The sequence below is a fragment of the Gossypium hirsutum genome, chromosome D09 (genome assembly GCF_007990345.1).
Source record: "Gossypium hirsutum isolate 1008001.06 chromosome D09, Gossypium_hirsutum_v2.1, whole genome shotgun sequence".
Taxonomy (NCBI): domain Eukaryota; kingdom Viridiplantae; phylum Streptophyta; class Magnoliopsida; order Malvales; family Malvaceae; genus Gossypium; species Gossypium hirsutum.
The window spans coordinates 52,337,965-52,359,245 of record NC_053445.1 but is presented as its reverse complement, the minus strand read 5'-3'; the positions used below and the strand labels follow the sequence as shown (position 1 = coordinate 52,359,245).

The 21,281-nt window shown below is 31.2% G+C and overlaps 5 protein-coding genes across 6 annotated transcripts; 3 read left to right on the top strand and 2 right to left on the bottom strand.

Annotated features, from left to right (window-relative positions):
* Window positions 1-746: 746 nt before the first annotated feature.
* On the top strand, window positions 747-2,447 carry LOC107928983 (40S ribosomal protein S15-4). The gene is made up of 4 exons (XM_016860299.2): window positions 747-862; window positions 961-1,109; window positions 1,221-1,278; window positions 2,047-2,447. Exons 1-4 carry the CDS (start codon window positions 860-862, stop codon window positions 2,293-2,295), a joined length of 459 nt encoding a protein of 152 aa, XP_016715788.1. The 5' UTR covers window positions 747-859; the 3' UTR covers window positions 2,296-2,447.
* A 918-nt stretch (window positions 2,448-3,365) lies between these two features.
* Window positions 3,366-6,139, bottom strand: LOC107929084 (transcription factor bHLH92). The gene is made up of 3 exons (XM_016860420.2): window positions 5,805-6,139; window positions 5,156-5,419; window positions 3,366-3,810 (listed from the first exon to the last, which is right to left on the bottom strand). Exons 1-3 carry the CDS (start codon window positions 6,114-6,116, stop codon window positions 3,622-3,624), a joined length of 765 nt encoding a protein of 254 aa, XP_016715909.1. The 5' UTR covers window positions 6,117-6,139; the 3' UTR covers window positions 3,366-3,621.
* Window positions 6,140-10,427: 4,288 nt separating this feature from the next.
* Window positions 10,428-12,465, top strand: LOC107928995 (DNA-directed RNA polymerase V subunit 7). Of its 2 annotated transcripts, none has more exons than XM_016860312.2 (2): window positions 10,428-10,648; window positions 11,706-12,465. In XM_016860312.2, the coding sequence occupies exon 2, from the start codon at window positions 11,708-11,710 to the stop codon at window positions 12,257-12,259; it is 552 nt and encodes a 183-aa protein (XP_016715801.2). In that variant the 5' UTR covers window positions 10,428-10,648; window positions 11,706-11,707; the 3' UTR covers window positions 12,260-12,465. The 2 variants fall into 2 exon arrangements, with proteins under 2 accessions (XP_016715801.2, XP_040957304.1); XM_041101370.1 differs by lacking the exon at window positions 10,428-10,648 and adding an exon at window positions 11,368-11,501 and having other exon boundaries at window positions 11,721-12,465.
* A 2,134-nt stretch (window positions 12,466-14,599) lies between these two features.
* Window positions 14,600-15,504, top strand: LOC107928984 (PRA1 family protein D). The gene has a single exon (XM_016860300.2). It carries the CDS (start codon window positions 14,708-14,710, stop codon window positions 15,257-15,259), a length of 552 nt encoding a protein of 183 aa, XP_016715789.1. The 5' UTR covers window positions 14,600-14,707; the 3' UTR covers window positions 15,260-15,504.
* A 1,699-nt stretch (window positions 15,505-17,203) lies between these two features.
* Window positions 17,204-20,409, bottom strand: LOC107929146 (protein transport protein Sec23A). The gene is made up of 2 exons (XM_016860503.2): window positions 19,509-20,409; window positions 17,204-19,024 (listed from the first exon to the last, which is right to left on the bottom strand). The coding sequence occupies exons 1-2, from the start codon at window positions 20,163-20,165 to the stop codon at window positions 17,366-17,368; spliced, it is 2,316 nt and encodes a 771-aa protein (XP_016715992.2). The 5' UTR covers window positions 20,166-20,409; the 3' UTR covers window positions 17,204-17,365.
* Window positions 20,410-21,281: the final 872 nt, after the last annotated feature.

The window sequence follows — 21,281 nt, the reverse complement described above, 5'->3', positions numbered from 1 at the left end:
TATAGGGGTCTTCGATTGCCCTAAGATTGTTGCTTGCATGAGAGAGCATAGGGATCTAGGTGCTCGTACATGTGACTGGTGGTCGTCTTTGATAGTTGCAGCTTGCATGAGTGCATGGGGATTAAATTACCCATTGTATGTGATTGGTTAAAGTAGATATTTTGATGTAGACATCTTTGACAATTGCTGCTTATATGAGTACACCGAAATCAAATCGTGTATTGTATATGATTGAGTGAAAGATATATTTTTGGCCTGGCCATTTTATTAGTTTTGTGGTCTTACTTCTTTATTTATATAGAGTATTTTTATATTGTTATTGATGATTGAAAGTTACTTATTGTACCAAGTGTTACGTGTAACTTATATTATCATGAAATTAATAAAAAATCTCTCATCACCTTATGAAAGTATGCCTCAAATCTACTTATACAACATATGTGACTAGATAAGTATAACTTTTTTGCTGAATTGAAATAAATCGAATCATTATATTTTTATTATACCTTATGAAAGTATGCCTCAAATCTACTTATACAACATATGTGACTAGATAAGTATAACTTTTTTGCTGAATTGAATTAAATCGAATCATTATATTTTTATTATATGACATTGGACCGTGTTAATTAGTATTAGACCAAGGAAAAAGGTCGAATTTGCCTCTAATCTAACTAAACCCAAATCAGGCCCATCGTAACGGCCCAAAGCTGGGACCTAAAGATATGATTCTAGGGTTTTCACAGCCTATATATATAAGCAATTTATCAAAAGCCTCCTCTCATCTTCCACCTCCCACAATCGAAACCTTTAGGCGGCGACTACTACTCGAGCTTCATAACACACGAAGCTTTTAACTATGGTACTTACATTTGCTCCTTTCTTCTTCTTTTTCTTTCTTAGTTTTATTTCTTTTCTCTTTTAACTATGGTACTTATATTTACCGGTAATTTTTTATAGGCGGGTGTAGAGACGGAGGTTGCGGCGGCCGGTGTGCCCAAGAAGAGAACATTCAAGAAGTTTAGCTTCCGAGGTGTCGATTTGGATGCTCTCCTTGATATGTCCACTGATGAGCTTGTCAAGCTCTTCCCTGCTCGAGCTCGCAGAAGGTAATAACACAATATTCATTTTTTGCTAACATTTTCCTCCTCATTTTTAAATAAATAAATATGAAATGGGTTTTATTTTTTTATTGTTTCTTTTTTGTTACGTGATTGTAGGTTCCAGAGGGGTTTGAAGAGAAAGCCCATGGCTCTAATTAAGAAGCTTCGCAAGGCGGTAAGTTAATCTTTACTTTTTGCTCTTTAGTTCTTGCTTTTTAATCGATTATATCTATGGGATTTATGTTTAGATCTAAGGTTGATAGGTCCATGTTGAGTTACTGGAGTTTTCATTTTATTTTGGTAAATAGTTGTAGCCTTTTTCTCATTAATGTTTAAGCTAAAAGAAACATAGAATTAAAGAATTCTTTTATTGGCCTCATGAATCAAAATTTTATACTATTATTTATATATGAAGTGATTTTCATTGGAAATGTATTTTATTGTAGATCTTACTAATTGAAGTTGATCTTTCCTTTCTTAGAAGAATGTTTTTGTAAATTGTTTGTACTTTTGTCTCATAACGTATTTCATTAACTTAATGATTATGTTAAAAATTATGCACCTTTAGTTTACTCGTACTTGAGCGTGACTTTCCGTAATAGGTATGCATCCTACACGGGTATTTTTATAAGTCATATCCATATATCCATGTGTTGCGCACAAGTTCCGAGTAACATAGCTGATGCGTATAACAATATAGTTTTGATTCAATGACGTACTTGTTCTTAGTTTATTCTCATATGCTCTGCGTTTTTCCCAATATCGATCTCTTTTTACATGTTTTAAGTCCAATTTTAGGGTTCAAGTCCTAGGTTGTTGATTTGTCATAATAAATCTATAGCTTAAGTGAATTTTATCAATGATTGAACAACATTAGTGTTCGGTTGTTCTGCTAAGTTGACCATTTCACTCTTTTAACATTTGCTCTGATGCATTGGTTCAGAAAAGGGAGGCTCCACCTGGTGAGAAGCCGGAACCAGTTAGAACCCACCTGCGTAACATGATCATTGTACCCGAAATGATTGGAAGCATTATCGGTGTGTACAATGGCAAGACATTCAACCAAGTTGAAATCAAGCCTGAAATGATTAGCCATTACCTTGCTGAGTTTTCTATTTCGTACAAGCCAGTCAAGCATGGTAGACCAGGTATTGGTGCTACCCATTCTTCTAGGTTCATTCCTCTAAAATGAAGTCTTATCCTTGCAACTTTGGATGCTTTATTTGATGTTTGTATGAAGAGATATTTTATGTTGATCAAATTTTGATTGATGCACTATGACAATTTTTATATCGTTCCGAATGTTATATTAGATAATGCAACTTGTTTTGCTTTTGGAGTTGATTTGCATGTTCCATTTAACTTTTATCTTAGTTGATGTTAATGATTTGTTTATTTGCCCGTTGTTGCTTTGTGAAAGCTTGGTGCCTTCTACTTAATCAATTTTAATCTCGGGTAGTGTTCGTATTTCATGATGTATTGTGTGTGGTGTCGAATCTGCCACATTGGGCATTTTCCGAAACCTTAACATGGTTTGACTACTTGAATTGTGGCAAACCTACGTATGTTCAGTTCGGACATCTCAGTACCCAAATTTCTAATTTGTAGTATTTCTTATTCAAGGTAAAATTATAGATGTGGTCCCTTAATAATGCCCGAATTAAAAGTCTAATTTTGATTTTTCTCTTAAAAACAACCTTGTAGATCATTATGCTAAGGTGATTTCTTTTTGGTTCCAAGGTGCATTCAGAAAAATTTTCATCTATAGGTTGATTGGGAATAATTAATCTTATACATTCATAAACTATATTGAATTTTATAATATGAATCGACCGGTTGGAACATTTTTATGTTGTGGTCCATAAATGAAATGATAAAATCAACAAAACATGGATTATTTCGGTTTATATGTTTTGTTTTTGTTAAGGAAAAAACAACCTTAATTTGTCTTTTGTTTTTCATCTTTTTGCGTAAGTGCATTTAAATCCAAATTCGATATTGGGTATAATATTTATTTGAAATAATATTTAATTAAAATTTAATAACATTTAATATTAATTGTTTAAAGATTTTAGAGATGATATTTCACATATTAAAATAAATATTAATGAGTGACAATGTTTTTTATATTTTTATTGAATCTTATAATATTAATGAATTTAAATATTATTTTAATGTTTTTATTTTATTTTATAGCATTATATTTAAATGTATATACTCAATAGCATTTAAAATTTAAATTCAAAATATTTTTTAAAATGACATTTTTAGAACGGCCCCAAATTGAACACTTAATTGAACCATATACTCAAACCCTATGTTTTCACTATTGGGTCAAATAATATTGTATTAGAATTTAACAACTAATTTCATGAAATAAAATAGAAAACTTAAATGGGTAAAAAACTGAAAATTAAAAGAATTTTAATTAAAAAAATTACAAATATTGGAATCTAGTTATCAAATTGAGGCGAAAACATTTCCACAATAGGAGCAAGTTCCCATTAACCCAATCTTATCATTCAAAATTGCGGAATTTTCCATGCACGAATTGGAGTGACGTGTGATATTGCGATGGGAGGGAGGTTAGAAAATAGGAGTTATTTGTGAAATAAAAAGGTGTGGGTCCATTCCGAGGTCCCTGAAGTTTCCTCCCAGTTTCTTGTAAGGTTCTATCTAAGGCCTTTTCTACTTTGGCAGCTTCACCCTGTCAACACACACATTGGACTAATTATCAGCATTACTGTTAAGTACTGAGACTGCATCTTAATATTTTTTTGTTTAATTCCATATCTTTATATTTTCTTTAACACAAGCTATATAATCGACCATATACATTTAAATATTTATTTATAGTATTATTACTAATGTAAACTCTTAAAAACTCAAGATAATTAGATTACTAAAAAAGATCAAATTGAATAGTTGAATTCTTATTTTGTAATATTTCATACTCGAGTGACTAGATAAAAAAAAGTACTAACAGAAAAAAAATCATAATTAAGTGATAATTAATATAATTTATCCTAAAATTTACTATCAATTTTTTAAAGAAATCAATCCATATATATAAAAGATCCATGTTTTTCTATTATTATATTTTTGCAATATTTTCCAAGCAATCCTTTTTTAATGTTAAATCATAGTTTTCATCTCTTTATTAAGCTTGTATTTGATATTTAATCTTATAAATTTGATTTTAGACTTTTCTTACATCCCTTCAACACACTAAAAGGAAAAAAAAAAGTTATTAATTACGATGCGTTGAAAACAATGTTTTTAGAAGAATCAGTGTAATAGTTAATGGTTTTAACTATTTAAAAAGTAAAGAATCCGAAATCGAAATAATAATTTCACAAAATTTCTATACTAACCATAACTTCACCTTATTAATTTAATTGCAACTCTTTAATATTCGCATTCAACAAAGTTAAAATTTTGATGTTGGTGATGCCACAATCTACACGTATTTTTATAAAAAAAAGTACATAAAAGTTAAATTTTAAAAAAATTACAAAAGTTTGTAGTTATTTTTTTTAAAAAATCCACATCATGAATGAAGTACACATGTAAACTAAGGGGTTGGCAAGGACCTGATTTTTTTTAAAATAGAAAATTTTTCATTTAGGTATTTTAAAATTTTTAAAATTTTAAATTAATAAATATAAAATTACACTTTGGCGTCCTAAAAATGATAAAAAATTGATTTAATCCTTTAAAAATTATAAAGGTATAGGCTATTAAAAATTTAAAATGGTGAAATTGTATATTTATTATTATAAAAATTATAATTTAATTTCGACTTCTAAAAAATTTTCTGACTTTACACTATTTGTCACGCGAATTGTCATATTTGTGCCATTAAAATTTCAATAACTTTTTCTTTCTAAAAAAACAATTAATTTAAAATTTACAAGTTAATGACCAAAGTAATCCCAAAAGAAAAAGAATTAGAGCTAAAGGGAAAGAAAAAATAAACATTAGGAGCTAAATATGTTATTATACAAAGAAGAAGAAGAAGAAGAAGAAAGAGTGAAAAGAGAGAAGCAAACCTGAGTTGGAAAAGCCAAGACAGCCAGGAATTGTTGAGGAGTGAAGTTGGATTGAATGATTGTGGGATTGGAATCCAATTCCTTCAAGCATTTCAAAGTCTCCAACATTGAATCAATCCCAGATGTTGGATTCTCTACTTTCAATCCTATCTTATTATTATGATTTGATTTCAATTCGTAATTTCTTCTCTCTAAATCTTTCTTCAGCCATTCCAGCTCTTGAACTCTTTTCGTTGCCGTTTGAACTATCGAATTCTTATCATTCTGCCATTTAAGAAAAATAACAATTTTATAAGACAAGGAATACCCATTTACACTGACTCAATTCTGCATCAACTACAAGTGTTGGCTTAAAGAAAATGAACGAGGAATACCCAGTTGAACCAAAGTGATTTATTTAGGTTTTACCTTTTAAACCTAATTCCTACAATCATTTTAAAAACGGCTAAATTGTTATTAATTGTTAGAAACTTGTAAGGACTAAATTGTTCCACTCTTTTTGTGAGAAACTGATTTGCTTATTATTGAAATTGAGAGAAACAAAATGCTTAGCTCAGGACTGAAAATATACATTAGTTGAAGGACTAAATATACAAAGATTGCATCCTACAAGTATCGTTTCTAAATTGATCCAAACAAAAAAACCAACCTTAGTGCCAAGAGGAAGCATGGAATGCAAAGCGGAGTAGCTTCTCTTCTGCTTTTCTCTTCTTATTCTCTCATTCATCATATGACGGAAACACCTCTCTTTCTCGCCGTCTTTAGTTTCCACCGTCGCCGGCCAACTCTTCATCAAGAACCCAATCATCTTCTTATTCATGTTTTCTGAGTTTCCTCCATCGTTTCGACCCGGTTCGACTTGCCTGGGCGTGTTCGAATACGGAACGAAAGCAGTTCGGGTCGGTTTAGTTTCGTACCAGAAGATTTCACCTTGTAGCAGTTGCTTTATCAACTCATCCATGGCGGGTTTTATTATTATTCTTCTTCTCTGTTTTGAAGTATGGATTTATATAGGTGTTGGTTTGATTCCTATTTCGTGGTTAGGACTGGTTTCTTTTAAGACGTAATAAAAACGTGGTCAAAATATGTTCAATTTCATTAGTTTAACGTCTGTTTGTTGTTGGAGAAATAGACAATTTTTTCTTTGGTCAAAGTGTTAACACAAAGTTGTCAAAGGGTTTTGGTTTAAAATGGCGGGACAAGGTCATTGAACTTTTCAGTATTTGCAATTTTAGTCCTTTTACTGTTAATTTACTATTTGAAATATGTATTTTCGGTCTTGAGGTTAACTTCATTTTGTTAGTTCTGTCTACCGACAGAAAAAGGTTTTGGGGAAAAAAGAGAGAGGAAATTTTGTTTTTAGGTCCTTTAAGAAAATGAAAAATTCAATACGACTTTCATTCTTTAAAGGAAATTATAATTCAATCTTGGCTCTTCAAAAATAGAAATTTAATCTTTTTAGAAATTATAAAATTTTAAGTTCTCATTTTAGCCCCTCAAAAACTTTTCTTGTTTTGCCCCATATAACTTTACTTGGCTTATTTTTTTAGTCATGCGATGAGGTGGTATATACACATTGGGATTGTTTTTTTTTTTTGCACAGATATAAAAAGAGTATAATATTTGTCCAATTATATTAAAAAAAAACATAAAAGTGTATATGTCACATCATTACAGATTAAAAAAAAGTCACGTCAAATTATTTAATGAAATTAATAAAAATAGTTGGCCTTGAGATTGAAATGATCAAATTGTCATAAAAGAATTAAATCTACAAAAAAATGTATAATGTAGGGACCTTTTGTAGAATTTTACTAAAAAAGATGCCAGTGCGACTAATATTTGTCTCTTAGTAGCCCACTAGAATTGGCCATCAAAGATTATTATATAAATATGATATGAATAGTTTAAAATTTTTTATTAACATTAATTATTAATTGAAAATTATATAAATTTAGGGATAAGCTGACCAAGCTTTGACTAATGATCCTCTTTGTTTGTTTGTATTTTTTTTATGGAATTTGCCGAGTAAAATATAAATATAATCGACAGTCAGAAAATTGTTTTAAGAGAAAAAAATAAAAAAAATTGAGGGCCAAATTATAAATTAATTCATTATATTAATTTTAAATTTTTATAAAAATAAATTTAGGTAGTGCTTAGAAAGTCACCTAGTAATTGAATTTGGGTGTAATTGCTTGTAATTACACAATTATGACATATTTAGATAATTATTGTAATTGGTGGGTTATACTGGGTGTAATTGGAGCACCCTAATTATACTTTCTAATTATTAAGAGGGATGAGAATTGGAGTAATTACACCCAAATTTAATCTTTAAAAAATTATTTTTATACAAGTCCTAAAAATTATATTATAAATATGAACACGTATGAGTGTTTGGGATGCTTATGGAAAAAAATTATATTATAAATCCTAAAATAATATATTATAAAAATAATTTGTGTATTTTATAAAATTATAACAAAAAAAATATTATTTAAATCCTAAAAAAATTCTAAAGTTATGGTAAAAAGAATTATTTACATGTTATAAAAGTGTTATAATATATTTATTTAAAAAAAATTATGATCAAGTATAGACATAACTTATTTATGTGCCCATACTATATATCATAAAAATAATATATTTATTCATAAAAAATGTTATAATTTTTTATCATAATTTATTTTTTAAAAATAACTTTCTTAAAGTTATGAAAAATGTTATATTATCCAAGTGTTTACGAATATTTTGGACAATTTATAAAATTATTTTTATAAATATTATATGTTATAAATTCATATTTATAAATATTATATTATCTACAAAAAGGGATTTAACCTAGAGTCTTTTTCCAAATTAACTTTACATAAATTTTTATAATTAAAATTATAGATTAGTTGGACTGTGAACTCAAATATTATAAGGTCGATGCTAATTATGCAACTAAAAAGGTTTTTCTTGCACCGTATCGTAGGGTATAATACCATTTAAGAGAATGATACCAAGCACAAGCACCATACACATCTCACGAATTTTTTAATTTGAGATATTTGAGACTTCAAAATATGACTGAGAAGACACTCATTATTCTAAAAAAACATTTCTCATTTTAACAACATAACTTTAGTATAGCATAAAAATCAATGTTGAATCTTCAATCACAAAAGGAATTGAGATAATCCATATCTCGTAAGGTATATGGAAGAAGATATTGATAATTTTAATGATTTGTGTTTAAATTCATATGATTATGAACTCAGTCAATGACTGACATATGATGATAATGAGCATATGTTAAATATTAAAGAGGGAATAATACAGCTGATAATCATACTATCAACTACTTTTTTAAAATGATATATATGATGATTTTGATTTTAATTTTTGTTACTTGTTTAGAAATACTTTTTATCATGGTAATAATTTTGATACTAATTAATATTTTTAAAAATATCAATTATATAACTGTGTAATTACAACTTATAGTGCCAAACATAACATGTAGAATTACAATAAAATTACACTTTGCTAACTAAACACATCTAAAAATTTACAATTCTTTGTAATTACTATCCTAATAATTACACTCTAATTCAATTATTTATATCCAAACCCTTAATTTCCTCTTAACTATAACTCACTAGTAGAGTCTTAATAATAAACTTATTATTATTTTCATAAATTTTATTTTATCACGCACGAATCATTTTCTCTATAATATTTATTTGTTTAATGACAATGAATTATAAAAATACAAAATATCATTCATTTTCAGCATTACACACATAAATCCAAATTAAAAAAAAGAAAAATAGTTTGTAAAATACAATTCAACTTATAGTAGAAAGACCTCTGTGATACTTATACTCATTTAACTTGAGTAATAATTGATCCTAAATACGAAATAATCAAAATTAATAACGACCCAACTTTAAAAGCTAAAATCTCAAACTCAAAACAGTGTCAACCTTTAATTAGTATAACCCGGAACTGAATCAAATGAAACAATCTAGAACTAGAGTTCGCAAACGAGCGGGTTTGGATTAGGCTTACTTTGGATTCGAACTTTCTCGAGCTTGGATTTTCTCAGGCTCGGGCCCTTTCGGACTCATATTTTTACAAATTCAAATAATTTTGAATTTTATAAGTTATAAATATTTTAATTTTGAATGTAATAATTTATTTTATATAAAATAATCAAAGTACTTATTATATGAATTAACGAAAATAACTTTTATTGTTTATTATTCTATTATATTGACAATTGAATAAATTTTTATATTTCTTTTTAAATTTATAAACCTAATACTTATATTCTAAAATATTTATTCCAAAACCCAAACATATTATATTAAACTCAAACCCAAATAATATACTCGTTATTATCCAAACTCAAAATAGCCTAAATAGAACTCAAATGTCAAGTCCAGAATAAAAAGAAATTAAACCCAATACCTAACTACAGTTTGTAAATTCAAATTTTAATAATATTTCATATATTGTTAGTTATAATTATAAACATGTATTTTAATATACTAAATTACACATAACTATTGATACTATATCTTTTATTATAATCTATAATGTAATAATAGTTATATTATATATTGTATATTACATATTATTGTTTATTATTATACTAGTTGAAATATGATCTAAGTCTATATACTTTTCATACATTTGAAAGTTAGACCTTCTACTATATTATATAATGCTATATCATATCATATAATATATTAATAGTTTATATATACGCATAAATAATTAAACATTATAATATCATATAATATTATATATTTTATTATAATCTATATTACAATAATAATTATAGATGTATTAATATTATATTATGTATTAGTAATAATTATTTTATCATTAAAGTTTAAATTTATAGATTTTAATAATTATTAATTTTAAATATTATTATACATATATATGTATAGTATTAAAAATACTTTACATTAAATTAATGCTTTTCAAAAAATATTTCACTCTATATCTTAACATAAAAAATTACTATTAATTGCTTTTCCCATTAATACAATACATTTAAAAAAATAAAAAAAATTATTTATTTATATTTTAAGATAAAATCATATTAAGTATTAATATTTATTCAATTATAAAGTTGTTTTTATATTAAATTTATCTGGAGTTGGGATTTATTATGAATTTGAAATTCGAAACTTTTTAAACTCTGAAATCAATACGGACTAACTATCGGGCATAAATAAATTCAATTTAAAATGATTCAAAAACTTAAAATCGAATGTATCTGTACAATTTATTGCGGTCGGGTTTCAAAAATTCAACTAACCAAAACTAAGTCGCCCAAAATAGTGCGCATTTTATCAAACCATAATTCAAAATATCTACGCTGCGCCCACCGTTTCGTTTTCTGATTTCGCAGAAAAAATTGTTGTTTGGCTAGGAGGAAAATAAGAAGAAAAAGAGAAAGAAAGCCTATTCACGATTTCAGCTAAGCAGGTTCTTTCCCTTTAAGCCTATTTTAATATATTTCTTTTCCTGAAAAAATACCGTATTTTGTTTTTGCATCATCAATTGTCTTGTGGTTTATTATTTCGATAAACTTTGGGTGTTTTGTGTAACACTTGAAAGCAATTGTAATTGAACGAAGTATTTGGGGTTTTGGGTGTTTGATTGCTTTATTTGGTGCAATTGAGATAATTGATTTTATTTTTTTTTGTAATTTGTTGTCCGGTTTAGCATGATGAGAATTCCTGTTTGAAATGTTTGATCTGAATCTATCTAATTTGCAGTGGCTTTTGTCAAATTGATTTGACTGCAACGTGAAAGTTAGATTTAAATGTTGTAAGGCAAATTTTAATGTATTTTGCACAAACAAGAGGTTGTAAATTGCTTAGTTTGATTGATGGAAGTATCTAATTCACTGTCTGAGAACAAAACTTGCACCAAATTTAACCTCTTGAGAACAAGAGGTTGAACTGTTTGTACTTTTGTAGGCTTTTTCTTGATCGACCCAATCGGTCGAGGAAGTCTTCCGATCGGATGGCCTTAGGATCTCTAGTACTTTCAACTTCATGATTGTACTCCGGCCGGCTCCCTATTCATTGCTATGCATCGTTCCTTGGCAATTGCTAGTTCGATCCAGGAAACCTCAGAAAATGAATCTGCTAATGCAAGTTACGATTCAATCAAGAGGAAGAAAATTGTAATATTGTAGTAGCTCATGGTTAATTTGGTTGATTGATCTTTCAATATGCTAGTTTCAACAGTTATCGTTCTTTACATTTCTTCTTATCTGAAGAGGCAAATTCTATTTGCCGAGGTTCGAAGAGGAATCTGGCAATTGTAATGGGTGAATATAGATTTCCTTGTTCTTTTTCTTTTTAATCGATATCATCGACTGATTAGTTTTAGTTCGAACAGATCGTTACTATTTCTTGATGTTTTTGGTTTGTCATCGGATTTATTTATGTTTTTATTATTGATTTTTACGAGTGCTTAATCTGTTGTGACACCTTTATATTGATTCTGCTTTTCTTTGTCTTTCTGATACAAGACATGTTTTTTGAAGTGGAATTGCAAAGGGATGTGAAGATAAATGCTACCAACTTGGATAAACCAGTTTCTCGGAGGTTCATACTGGCATGCCTACTCGACAACCTATTTAAGGAGAAAGCCAGCGAGGATCATGGTTACTTTCTAGCCGTAACTAGGTTGAAAAGCATAGGTAAAGGCAATGTAATGGATGAGTCAGGGAATACGGTTTTCACTGTAGTGTTTACTTGCCGGACTTTTAAACCCTTCCCTGGAGAAGAATTGCAAGGAGTCGTACGCTACATATCTCAACACGGCGTGCTCTTGAAATGCGGACCCATCAGGAATGCTTTTCTCTCGGCTTGGAAAATGTCAAAGTACCAATACATTCCCGGCAAGAAACCAGCCTTCTTAAACAATGAGCTTTCGAAGATTGAGAAAGGCGTCGTGGTTTGTTTCTTGGTGCTTGCTGTAAGATGGATAAATGCAAGTAGGGACTTTGAGATGCTTGCCAGTGTAGATGCTGATTCGCTTGGACCGGTTTCGTTGCCGGGCTCTGATGAATTGGAGCTGTGAATGAATCATCATATAGCAAAATTCGTGTTTATATTCGTTGTTCATGTTTTTCTCCCCATTGATGAAGACATGATTTTGGGTAGTAGAAGCAGGTATTTGTATATATTTGTATACAAGCACAAAGTTACACTTTTCAAAATGCTTTCAAAATAGCAAAGATTATGAAAAATGAATGTGGAATAATAGTTGTATTTGGTTTTTAAATATATTTTGTCTCATATATCTGTTTTTAAAGATAATTTTTTATTTGATAATTTCTAATTGAAAACCTCACTAATTGATTTAATGATTTATTTTGTTAAATTTTATTTTGGTTAAATTACTAAAACAGTCACTTTTGTTTACCTTAGGTTACGTTTTAGTTACTTATATTTGAAATGTTACGTTTTAGTCACTTACATTAACGTGTTGTAACATTTTAGTCATTGAGCCGTTAATGGTGTAGTGACAAGTTGCCATGATACGTTAAATCATCATTTCAAATAAAAATTTTAGGTTAAATTATACAATTGATCTCCATATTTTTTTTGTTTTGAGCAATTTAAATTTTTTTCTTTGTCTTTTGCTTCTACATCTCTTTTAACATAGTTTTTTTTTTTAAGTTTTTCATTTGTTAAAATTTTTTATGTTTATAGAAAAAGAAAAAGCGAAAGTTGAAATCAAAATAAAACTTGCTTCGCATATTCTTAACCCACAATTGTAAACCCTCATCATCCATCATCACTTTAACGAATCAATTTGGATCTCTCAATTATCTAGTCCACAAGCTCGCCTCACTTGAAGACCTCACCAATCGTGACTTATGGTAGTTCACCATCAACAAAGTTTCCCGAGCCCGTTCTCTTAATCTCCTAACCAACCCCCACGGCCACCTTATTTATCTTACCTACAACATTCTCGCCCTCTCGGAACTATGTTGTTTCATAGATTCTTCAAACGAGTTCTACATTCTCAATTACTAAAATAACCACCATACGAAACTTACCATCAACTTTACTCAAACCAATTTGGTTCCATGCTCTCTTTCTCTCTTCAATTCATCTATGCTTAGTTTCCAATCAAACTTGCTTGGGAATATCCAAGAAGGTTTGACCAATTTTATCGTTAGCTTAATTTGTTTGTCAAAAAATGAAAGAAAAGGAAAAGAATAATCTACACGATTATGTAAAAGTTTGGAAACGGAAAAAAAATTGTTTTGGATGTAAATAAATTAATTTATGTTTAGATTTGATTAAGAATATTATTTTTTATATTGATTAGTTAGATCCAATTTTAGTTTCAGATTTAGGATACATTCAAATTTGATTTGATTAAGAATGATTGATATTGAGTTTTGAGTGAAATTCAATTTAGGAATCATGTGAATGAAACAAAGACTTGATTTATTTGATGGGTAAAGATTATGTTTCTTCAGTAAAGAATATGAGAAGAGAGAAAAATAAAAGGGAAGAAAAAAAGAAAAATAAAGAAATAAAAAAGAAAAAAATAAATTGTTCAAAAAAATAAAAGTACATCAACTAGTTTTAACAAGTGGAAAATATATAGAAGCTACATTAAAAGAAATGGAGAAGTGAGGAATACATAAGGAAAAAGAGAAGAGAATGGAAAAAAAGGAGAAAAGTTCAAAGAATATAAAAGAAAAAATTGCTTAAAATGGAAAAAAATATAGGGATCAATTGTATAATTTAATCTAAAATTTTTGTTTGAAATGATAATTTAACATGCCACGTTAGCTTATCTTTACACAATTAACTATAATTAACGCTCGGTAACTAAAATGTTACAACATAATAACGTAAATGATTAAAACGTAACATTTCAAACAAAAATTATTAAAATGTAAATGCAAGGGATGTTTAAAACATTCAAATCTAGTTATCGGTTTGGATTAATTGGAATAATTATGACTTTTAGATTTATAAATGGAAAGTCAAATAAAATTGAACTCATTCTATTATTTTAGAAACCAAATTCAATAAGAATAAAATTGAAAATGATCTAAAAATTAATGTTGTTTAAATCGAATTGGATTAGATGATTGAACTAATTAAATTAAAAATTGGTTAGAGTATTGGTTTAGAGAGAAATTAGATTGGTTAACTCGCAAATCATTCAAAATCTCAAAATTAGACTATAAAATTAATTAAATTGATATTATCTAATTTTTAATATTTTATAATTTATTTAATTAAATTCAACAACTAGTTGAACTGGATAATAGTAGTGGGACCAAATTGAAAATATTATTATTTTAATGAATTATTGATTTTGTTAAGTTATTTTATTTTAATTTTAAAGTTATTAAAAAAAGTCAGTAAAAAATGGTTTAAAAGATAGCTTTGATATTTAAGAAGCTAAATTTGACCTTAAAATCTCAGAAAGCAAAGAAACCATTACTACAAGCAACCTCTCTTCGATTTTCTTTGTTTACTTGCTTTTGCCCAAGAAATGTCGTCGTTAATCTCCGGCATTAAGGGAACCACCCAATCCCTCACCGCACTCCGCCGTCCGTGGAGGGATTTCTTCGACATCTCGACCGTCGACCTCCCGTCTTCCACCTCCGACGCTACCACTCGAATTGCCCAAAATTTAACCCATTTCCGCCTTAATTACACCTTAATCCTCCTCTTAATCCTCTTCTTATCCCTAATCTACCATCCTCTTTCTCTCCTTACTTTCCTCGTTATCCTCCTCGCTTGGTTCTTCCTCTACTTCGCCCGCGATCGCGAGGAGCCTGTCGTGATCTTCGGTTTCTTTATCGACGACCGCATAGTTATCGCCGCGCTCTTCGGGTTGACCGTGGCAGGACTGGTTCTGACCGGCGTTTGGGTCAATGTCCTGGTGGCGCTGGCCGTCGGGGTTGGTTTCGTGATCTTGCATGCGGGGTTGAGGAGTACAGATGACTTAGTAATGGACGATTTGGAGTCGCCGTACGGAAACGTGCTTTCTGGTGGGGATGACGAGCTTGATAGCCCTAGAGGAGATTACTCTGGTATTTGATTCTTGGGTTTCTTTTTTCCCCCTTCCTTTAGTTGACCATAGTACATTTGTGGAATTGTTATGCTCTGATTACTCTGGTGGGGATGACGAGCTTGATAGTCTCATTATTGACAATGAAAAAATATCCGAAATTACCGGGTCTCCCCGCCCCCCCCCCACGAACTCTTGCATATTTCCAATATTCTTGAACTGTTATGCTCTGAAATTAGTTTCAAATGAAAGTGGTTGCTGTTATTTTGGTTGAATTTGGAAAGAAGCAAAATTTAATGTAATGATAGTGTTAGGGTTCTTTATTTTACAGTGATTAGTTGCGATAGCATTCATTACATTTGCAACCTGAATCAATAACCCTATTAGTAATAGTACTATTAAGCTTGCTGGAAGTTGAGAATTGGGTACAAACCACAGAATGAGGATGTTATGACTTTTGTAATGCTGTGAAAGATGAACCTGTAAAGCATCTGTTTTGTTATTCTGAAATGTTGATTTCACCATTTTATGAAGATGGTATCTGACATTAGTATACTATACTGGTTCTGTGTGCCTCTTGGCTGCCTATGTTCATTGTATGATTTCAAGCTTTTAAGTTGTTCCAATGAAGCTTAAGAGATTGTCCTTGATTCTAGTTTCTTAGTCAATGGCACAAGTTGCACTAAACATTTCACTCATATTACTTCTCATTAATGCTGTAAAGTACTATGGAGGCTTCTAGGAGTCAGATTGTATTTTGCTCCTCTATTAAAATGATGGGCAAATTAGTCTCTATATATTATATTAAAGAGCAAATTGGTCTTTTTTGTTAAAATTTTTATCCATTTGTACTCGTAAAAACTGTCATGGTTGATGGAATAATCAGACAGTGACATGTGACGAGTCATATGTACTTCATGCTAATGTATTGAAACTAATTTTTAATAGTAGAAATGAATGAAATTTTTAACAAAAGGACCAGTTTACTTTTTAAAGTAATATACAGGACTAATTTGCCTATTACTTGAGTAGAGAAGGTAAAATGCAATCTGACTCCTAGCCTCCATGATATTTTTACCCATCACTGTTTATGGCATTTTCTACGCTCTATTGTAGCGTGGATTGCCTAAAGGGGTACCTTGAGTGATTGTCTGAAATGCTTGTATTTTTTCCTCTGTTACTCGAACATAGGTGTGATATGTTCGAGTTAGAAATGAGTATGAGTTTGATATGTTTCAAGATTTTCATGTATTTAGCGGAGGATCATATTCCGGACATATGTTAGACATGATATTTAAAGAAAAATGAAATTCTATGTGATGATAGAGTTGTCTACAAAGAGATATCCATTTGTATGCTTAATTTTAAGTTGCCCCGTCAATCAATTCGTTTTTTGGTTGATTGTTGTACTCTACGAGAATTGTGAATTTAATCTTGTAGTTTAATATGGCCATGTTTACTTTTAAAATTTTGGTCTCACTAATCAATAACTGATAAATTCATTAAACTAAGTTTTGTTATTTTCAAAAGATGTGTCAAATATATTATCATATGTGTAATGTCATATTAATTTGTTATTTTCACATATTACTCACTAAAAATTTAATTAATAGATTAACAAAATTTCAAAATTTGAAAAATATTGAGACTTAAAATGATCCAATTGGATAATATAGATTGAATTTACAATTGTGCACATAATACACAACTAGCAATTGAAATTAACCAAATAAATTTAATTGTCATTGTTTGAGTTAGGACTAAAATTTCAAATTTTAAAAAGTAAAAATTGCAATTGACTGGTTCAAAAAATATAAACTAAAATTGATTAAACTAAAAGTATAAATACTAAATTTACCATTTTTGTAAAATACAAAGACTAATAGTAGAATTTACCCTATGTTTTTCATTGACTTTTTTTTTTTGGTCACAAAATAACATTTTCATTAAAGAGTAAAATGCTAGTCTTGAGCATCCACAATATCTTTTTGTTCAAAATATACAAAAAAATATACAATGAAAAATCACTTTGTTCCTAGTTGATTCAAAAGTTCGACCACTAGTTTACTAAAGAGATGCTTTAATCAAAATACATATGTAGCCCCAAAGAGATGGTGTATACAAAATCCCAGTAAATTAGCCCTGCACTGCAAGGGCTTGCAAATAATCTATGAAAACTTGTAAGCTCAAATCATCTGTAAATATAATGTCTGAACCATCCGTGTATGTCGAATCTTGAGTAACCGATGGGTTTAACTTGGCAAGAAGAAACCTTGCTTGACTGCTATGCTGGTCACATTTAATAAGCTTCGGTGGTGGAACTCGTCCCGCCACCAACTGACCTGCATCCAGCTCTGGTGCTTCGAACAACTTTCTTAGATTCCCATGGTTTGGGTCTTTATCGTAACCGAGCCTTCTCCATTGAGCAATCTTGGATCCATAATGAATAACCACGCAAAAGTACGAGTCAAAGAGTAAAATAACATCCGGGGATATAGAACGAATGTCTAAGAGAACAGGAACCGGAGGTCCATCGAAAGAATATTGTAGGAGTGTGGGTTGGATCATGACAATAGAATCCGTAACTCCTTCACGATTCAGCATCAGTCGAAAGAAAGCAGTCTCGTCGGGAGTGCTGTTAAAGACATCGAGAAATTGGGACCTTCTTAAATAGAATATGAATTGAGGGTAAAGTGAAAAGTTCGATGAAAGACGAAAAGACGAAGGATCTTCCTGTATATAGTCTCCGAACTTGGAAGCAAAACGAATAAGGTTATCATCCAACCATCTGATAACATCTCTAGCTTGACATGTTTCTGCTCGATGGATAGCAAGTCGGGCCATAACTGAAGTTGCTGCTTCCTGATCAAACCCGGCACGAATATCTGGTGACTGCTTTGCAACCCATCTTCTTGCAGCGGTTGTCACCCGTCTTCGAATTCCCATGTTCCCATCTCTATAGCGTGTTATGAACTGTACCAAGAACGCAGCGCCGGGTTGAGGTTTATGCTCGTAGTTTACTTGGAAGAAGAAAGCAATACATGTTTTACTAGTAAGTGTACCCAGCTTCCATATATATGTACCACCATCCCCGATCTCATTCTCGCTCACCAAATTATTTGTTTTCCGAAGAGAGATGCAGGGTCCGAGGGCTCCACAGATTTTTACATCTTTAGTAGTCACTATCTCAATGGTTGCATCGAAATACATCTTCAAGTTCCCTGCTTCATCGCGACTAAATATATGACGCATGCATTTTCGGAATTGATCGGATTCAAAAGACTCCCCTAGAATCATAAACCCACCTGAACTCTCAACAGGAACTTTTAGCTCCGCTGCTCCAACTTGATCCAGAGAACAAGCGAACAAATCAAGAACAATGGATGAATCACATAGTCTCTGCGATAATCTCTTATAAAAGTTGCTAGATTTCCAATAATACGGTGCCTGACCATTTATGAGATCCTTATGATTCCTAATAGCAATAGCACGATCTAAGTCAACAACAATTCCAGGGCCCCGAGTAGCAGGTCCGGAAGTGAAGACCATGATCCTGGCCCCTGTGTTAACCAAACATCCTTCCAAAAGTCCGAGTGCAGTAGATATTGCCACTCCAGTTGATCTCTGAGGCCGATGACCGGGTGTCACCTGCGCAAAGGAACGGATCTCCTCGATTGCAGATGTTATACTGAACTCACATTCAGATATCGGCAGTAGAAAACTCTGCTTTTGGATAACCAGACTCTTCCCAAGTTGCTGTAGCTTCTTACCACCGATTCCAAGAAACTTTTGTATCTGAAATGCATCCAAATCACACTACAACTTAAAGATGTACCAAAACAGAAAAAAAGCCGAGTGCCAGGGTAACAAGCTCGAGAAGTTTAGGTTATCTTTCACACATACACTCAGCTCCTCCTCTCTTAAACATAATCTAACTACTTAAACAGTCACCACTCTCATCTTTTCGATTAAAAGCAACCAAATAACAATACGAAGAACTAAAAATTCCCAATCTTTAACGGAAAAGAAAATTTTTTTCGTACTTTCTAAGCAACCAAACAGTCCTCACCATTGCTAACAAAATACATTCACTACCAACATACCAATACACTCGCACTTTCAATTTAGCATCCAAATTACAGTAAAATAATTGCAGACGCTAACAATGTATATAATTACTGATCACATTGCATGATTGATTGCCATAACAAACGATTTGAGACTAGCATAAAAAAATTGGGTCTTTGAGCTTTTTGTTTTGTATTTTGTTTTTAACTACCTGCTGGGAAGAAAGCTCGCGATCACCATGAAACACGACGACCCTCGAACACTCAGAAAACCCAAGGTCATACACATTCACCATTGCATCAAATGTAACCAAAGCAACCAACGCGCTCTCCGGCAACTGTTCCACCACGCGCAGCAACTCACTCTTAACCCCTCTCAACTCCTCTTCTTCCATACACACATCGATCACGAACACAAACGCCGGCCCTCTGCCCCATACTTCTCCGCCCATCGACGACGCCATCGACGACAACGAAGACGACGAAAGCGATGGCCCAATAGGTGCGGTAACGGGATTAACGGTCCTCGCGTATTCAACGGAGCTGTAATTGGGGAAGAGTTCGGCGGGGAGGTTGGATTCTTCGAGGGAAGAAGAGTAAGTTCGAGGGAAAGAGTTTTTGGAGAAGCAGAAAGAACAATACCAGACACGGCAGGTGTAATCGACGCGCGCGTACGGATTCAAAACGGCGCCGCACTTGGAACAAATGAGAGGGTCGTAAGGGAGGATTGGGAGCCCCGAGAACTCCGTCAACGGCGTGCACATGACGGCGAGTGGGATCGTTAATGAGGAGGCGTCGGGTTTTGTTGTGGGCCATGAATGCCATGGCCATCGTAGGCCCTCGATTGCTTCTAGTTCGTTGAAATCCATTAGAAGGATTTAATTTTTACTTTTGATTTTGTAGCTTGGGTGAGAGAGATGGGGTTGGTTTGGATAAAGAGAAAGTGGGAGAAAGCTTTCGGGGAATTGATCGGAAGTTAATGTTGGCGGCCGGCCGATGATGTATTTTTCATCATTCATTTTTTTGGGGTTTTGGCTTTGGACTTAAGCAAGCTCTTTACTCAGACCCCCACTTTTTTTTATTATTCATTTTTCTTCTTTATTACTATTTCTCGGACCAATGTATTATTTACTTCCGATTTTGGAAAATTGCAATATATTTTAGGGTAAACTACACCCATGGTCACTTTTGTTTACCTTAGGTTACGTTTTAGTCACTTATGTTTGAAATGTTACGTTTTAGTCATTTACGTTATCATGTTGTAACATTTTAGTCACTGAGCCATTAATCGTCTTTAATGGTGTAACGGTAAGCTGACGTGGCACGTTAAATCATCATTTCAAACAAAATTTTAGGTTAAATTATACAATTGATCCTCATATTTTTTTCGTTTTAAGTAATTTAATTTTTTTATTTTATGTTCTTTAAACTTTCATCTTTTTTTCCATTCTCTTTTGTTTCTCTCTCTGTTTTCATATCTTTTCCATTTCTTTTAACATATTAGGAAGTCGAATTGGCAGTGAAAAAAGTAGGAAGTCGACTATCATCATTTGCCTATAACCAAAACCCTATAACCAAAACCCATAAACCCATACCATGTTTCTTTCTTCACTGCCAATTCGACTTTCTGGTATGTTAAAATAAATAAAGAAGGTAGGAAAACAGAGGGAGAAGCAGAAGAGAATGGAAAATAAAGAAAATAAAGAATGAAAGTTAAAAGAACATAAAAGAATTAAATTGCTCAAAACGAAAAATTATGAGAACCAATTGTATAATTTAACCTAAAATTTTTGTTTTAAATGATAATTTAACGTGCCACGTCAGCTTACCATTACACCATTAACGACAATTAACGGCTCAGTTACTAAAATGTTACAACATAATAACGTAAGTGACTAAAACGTAACATTTCAAACATAAGTGACTGAAATGTAACCTAAGGTAAACAAAAGTGACCATGGGTGTAGTTTATCCTATATTTTATT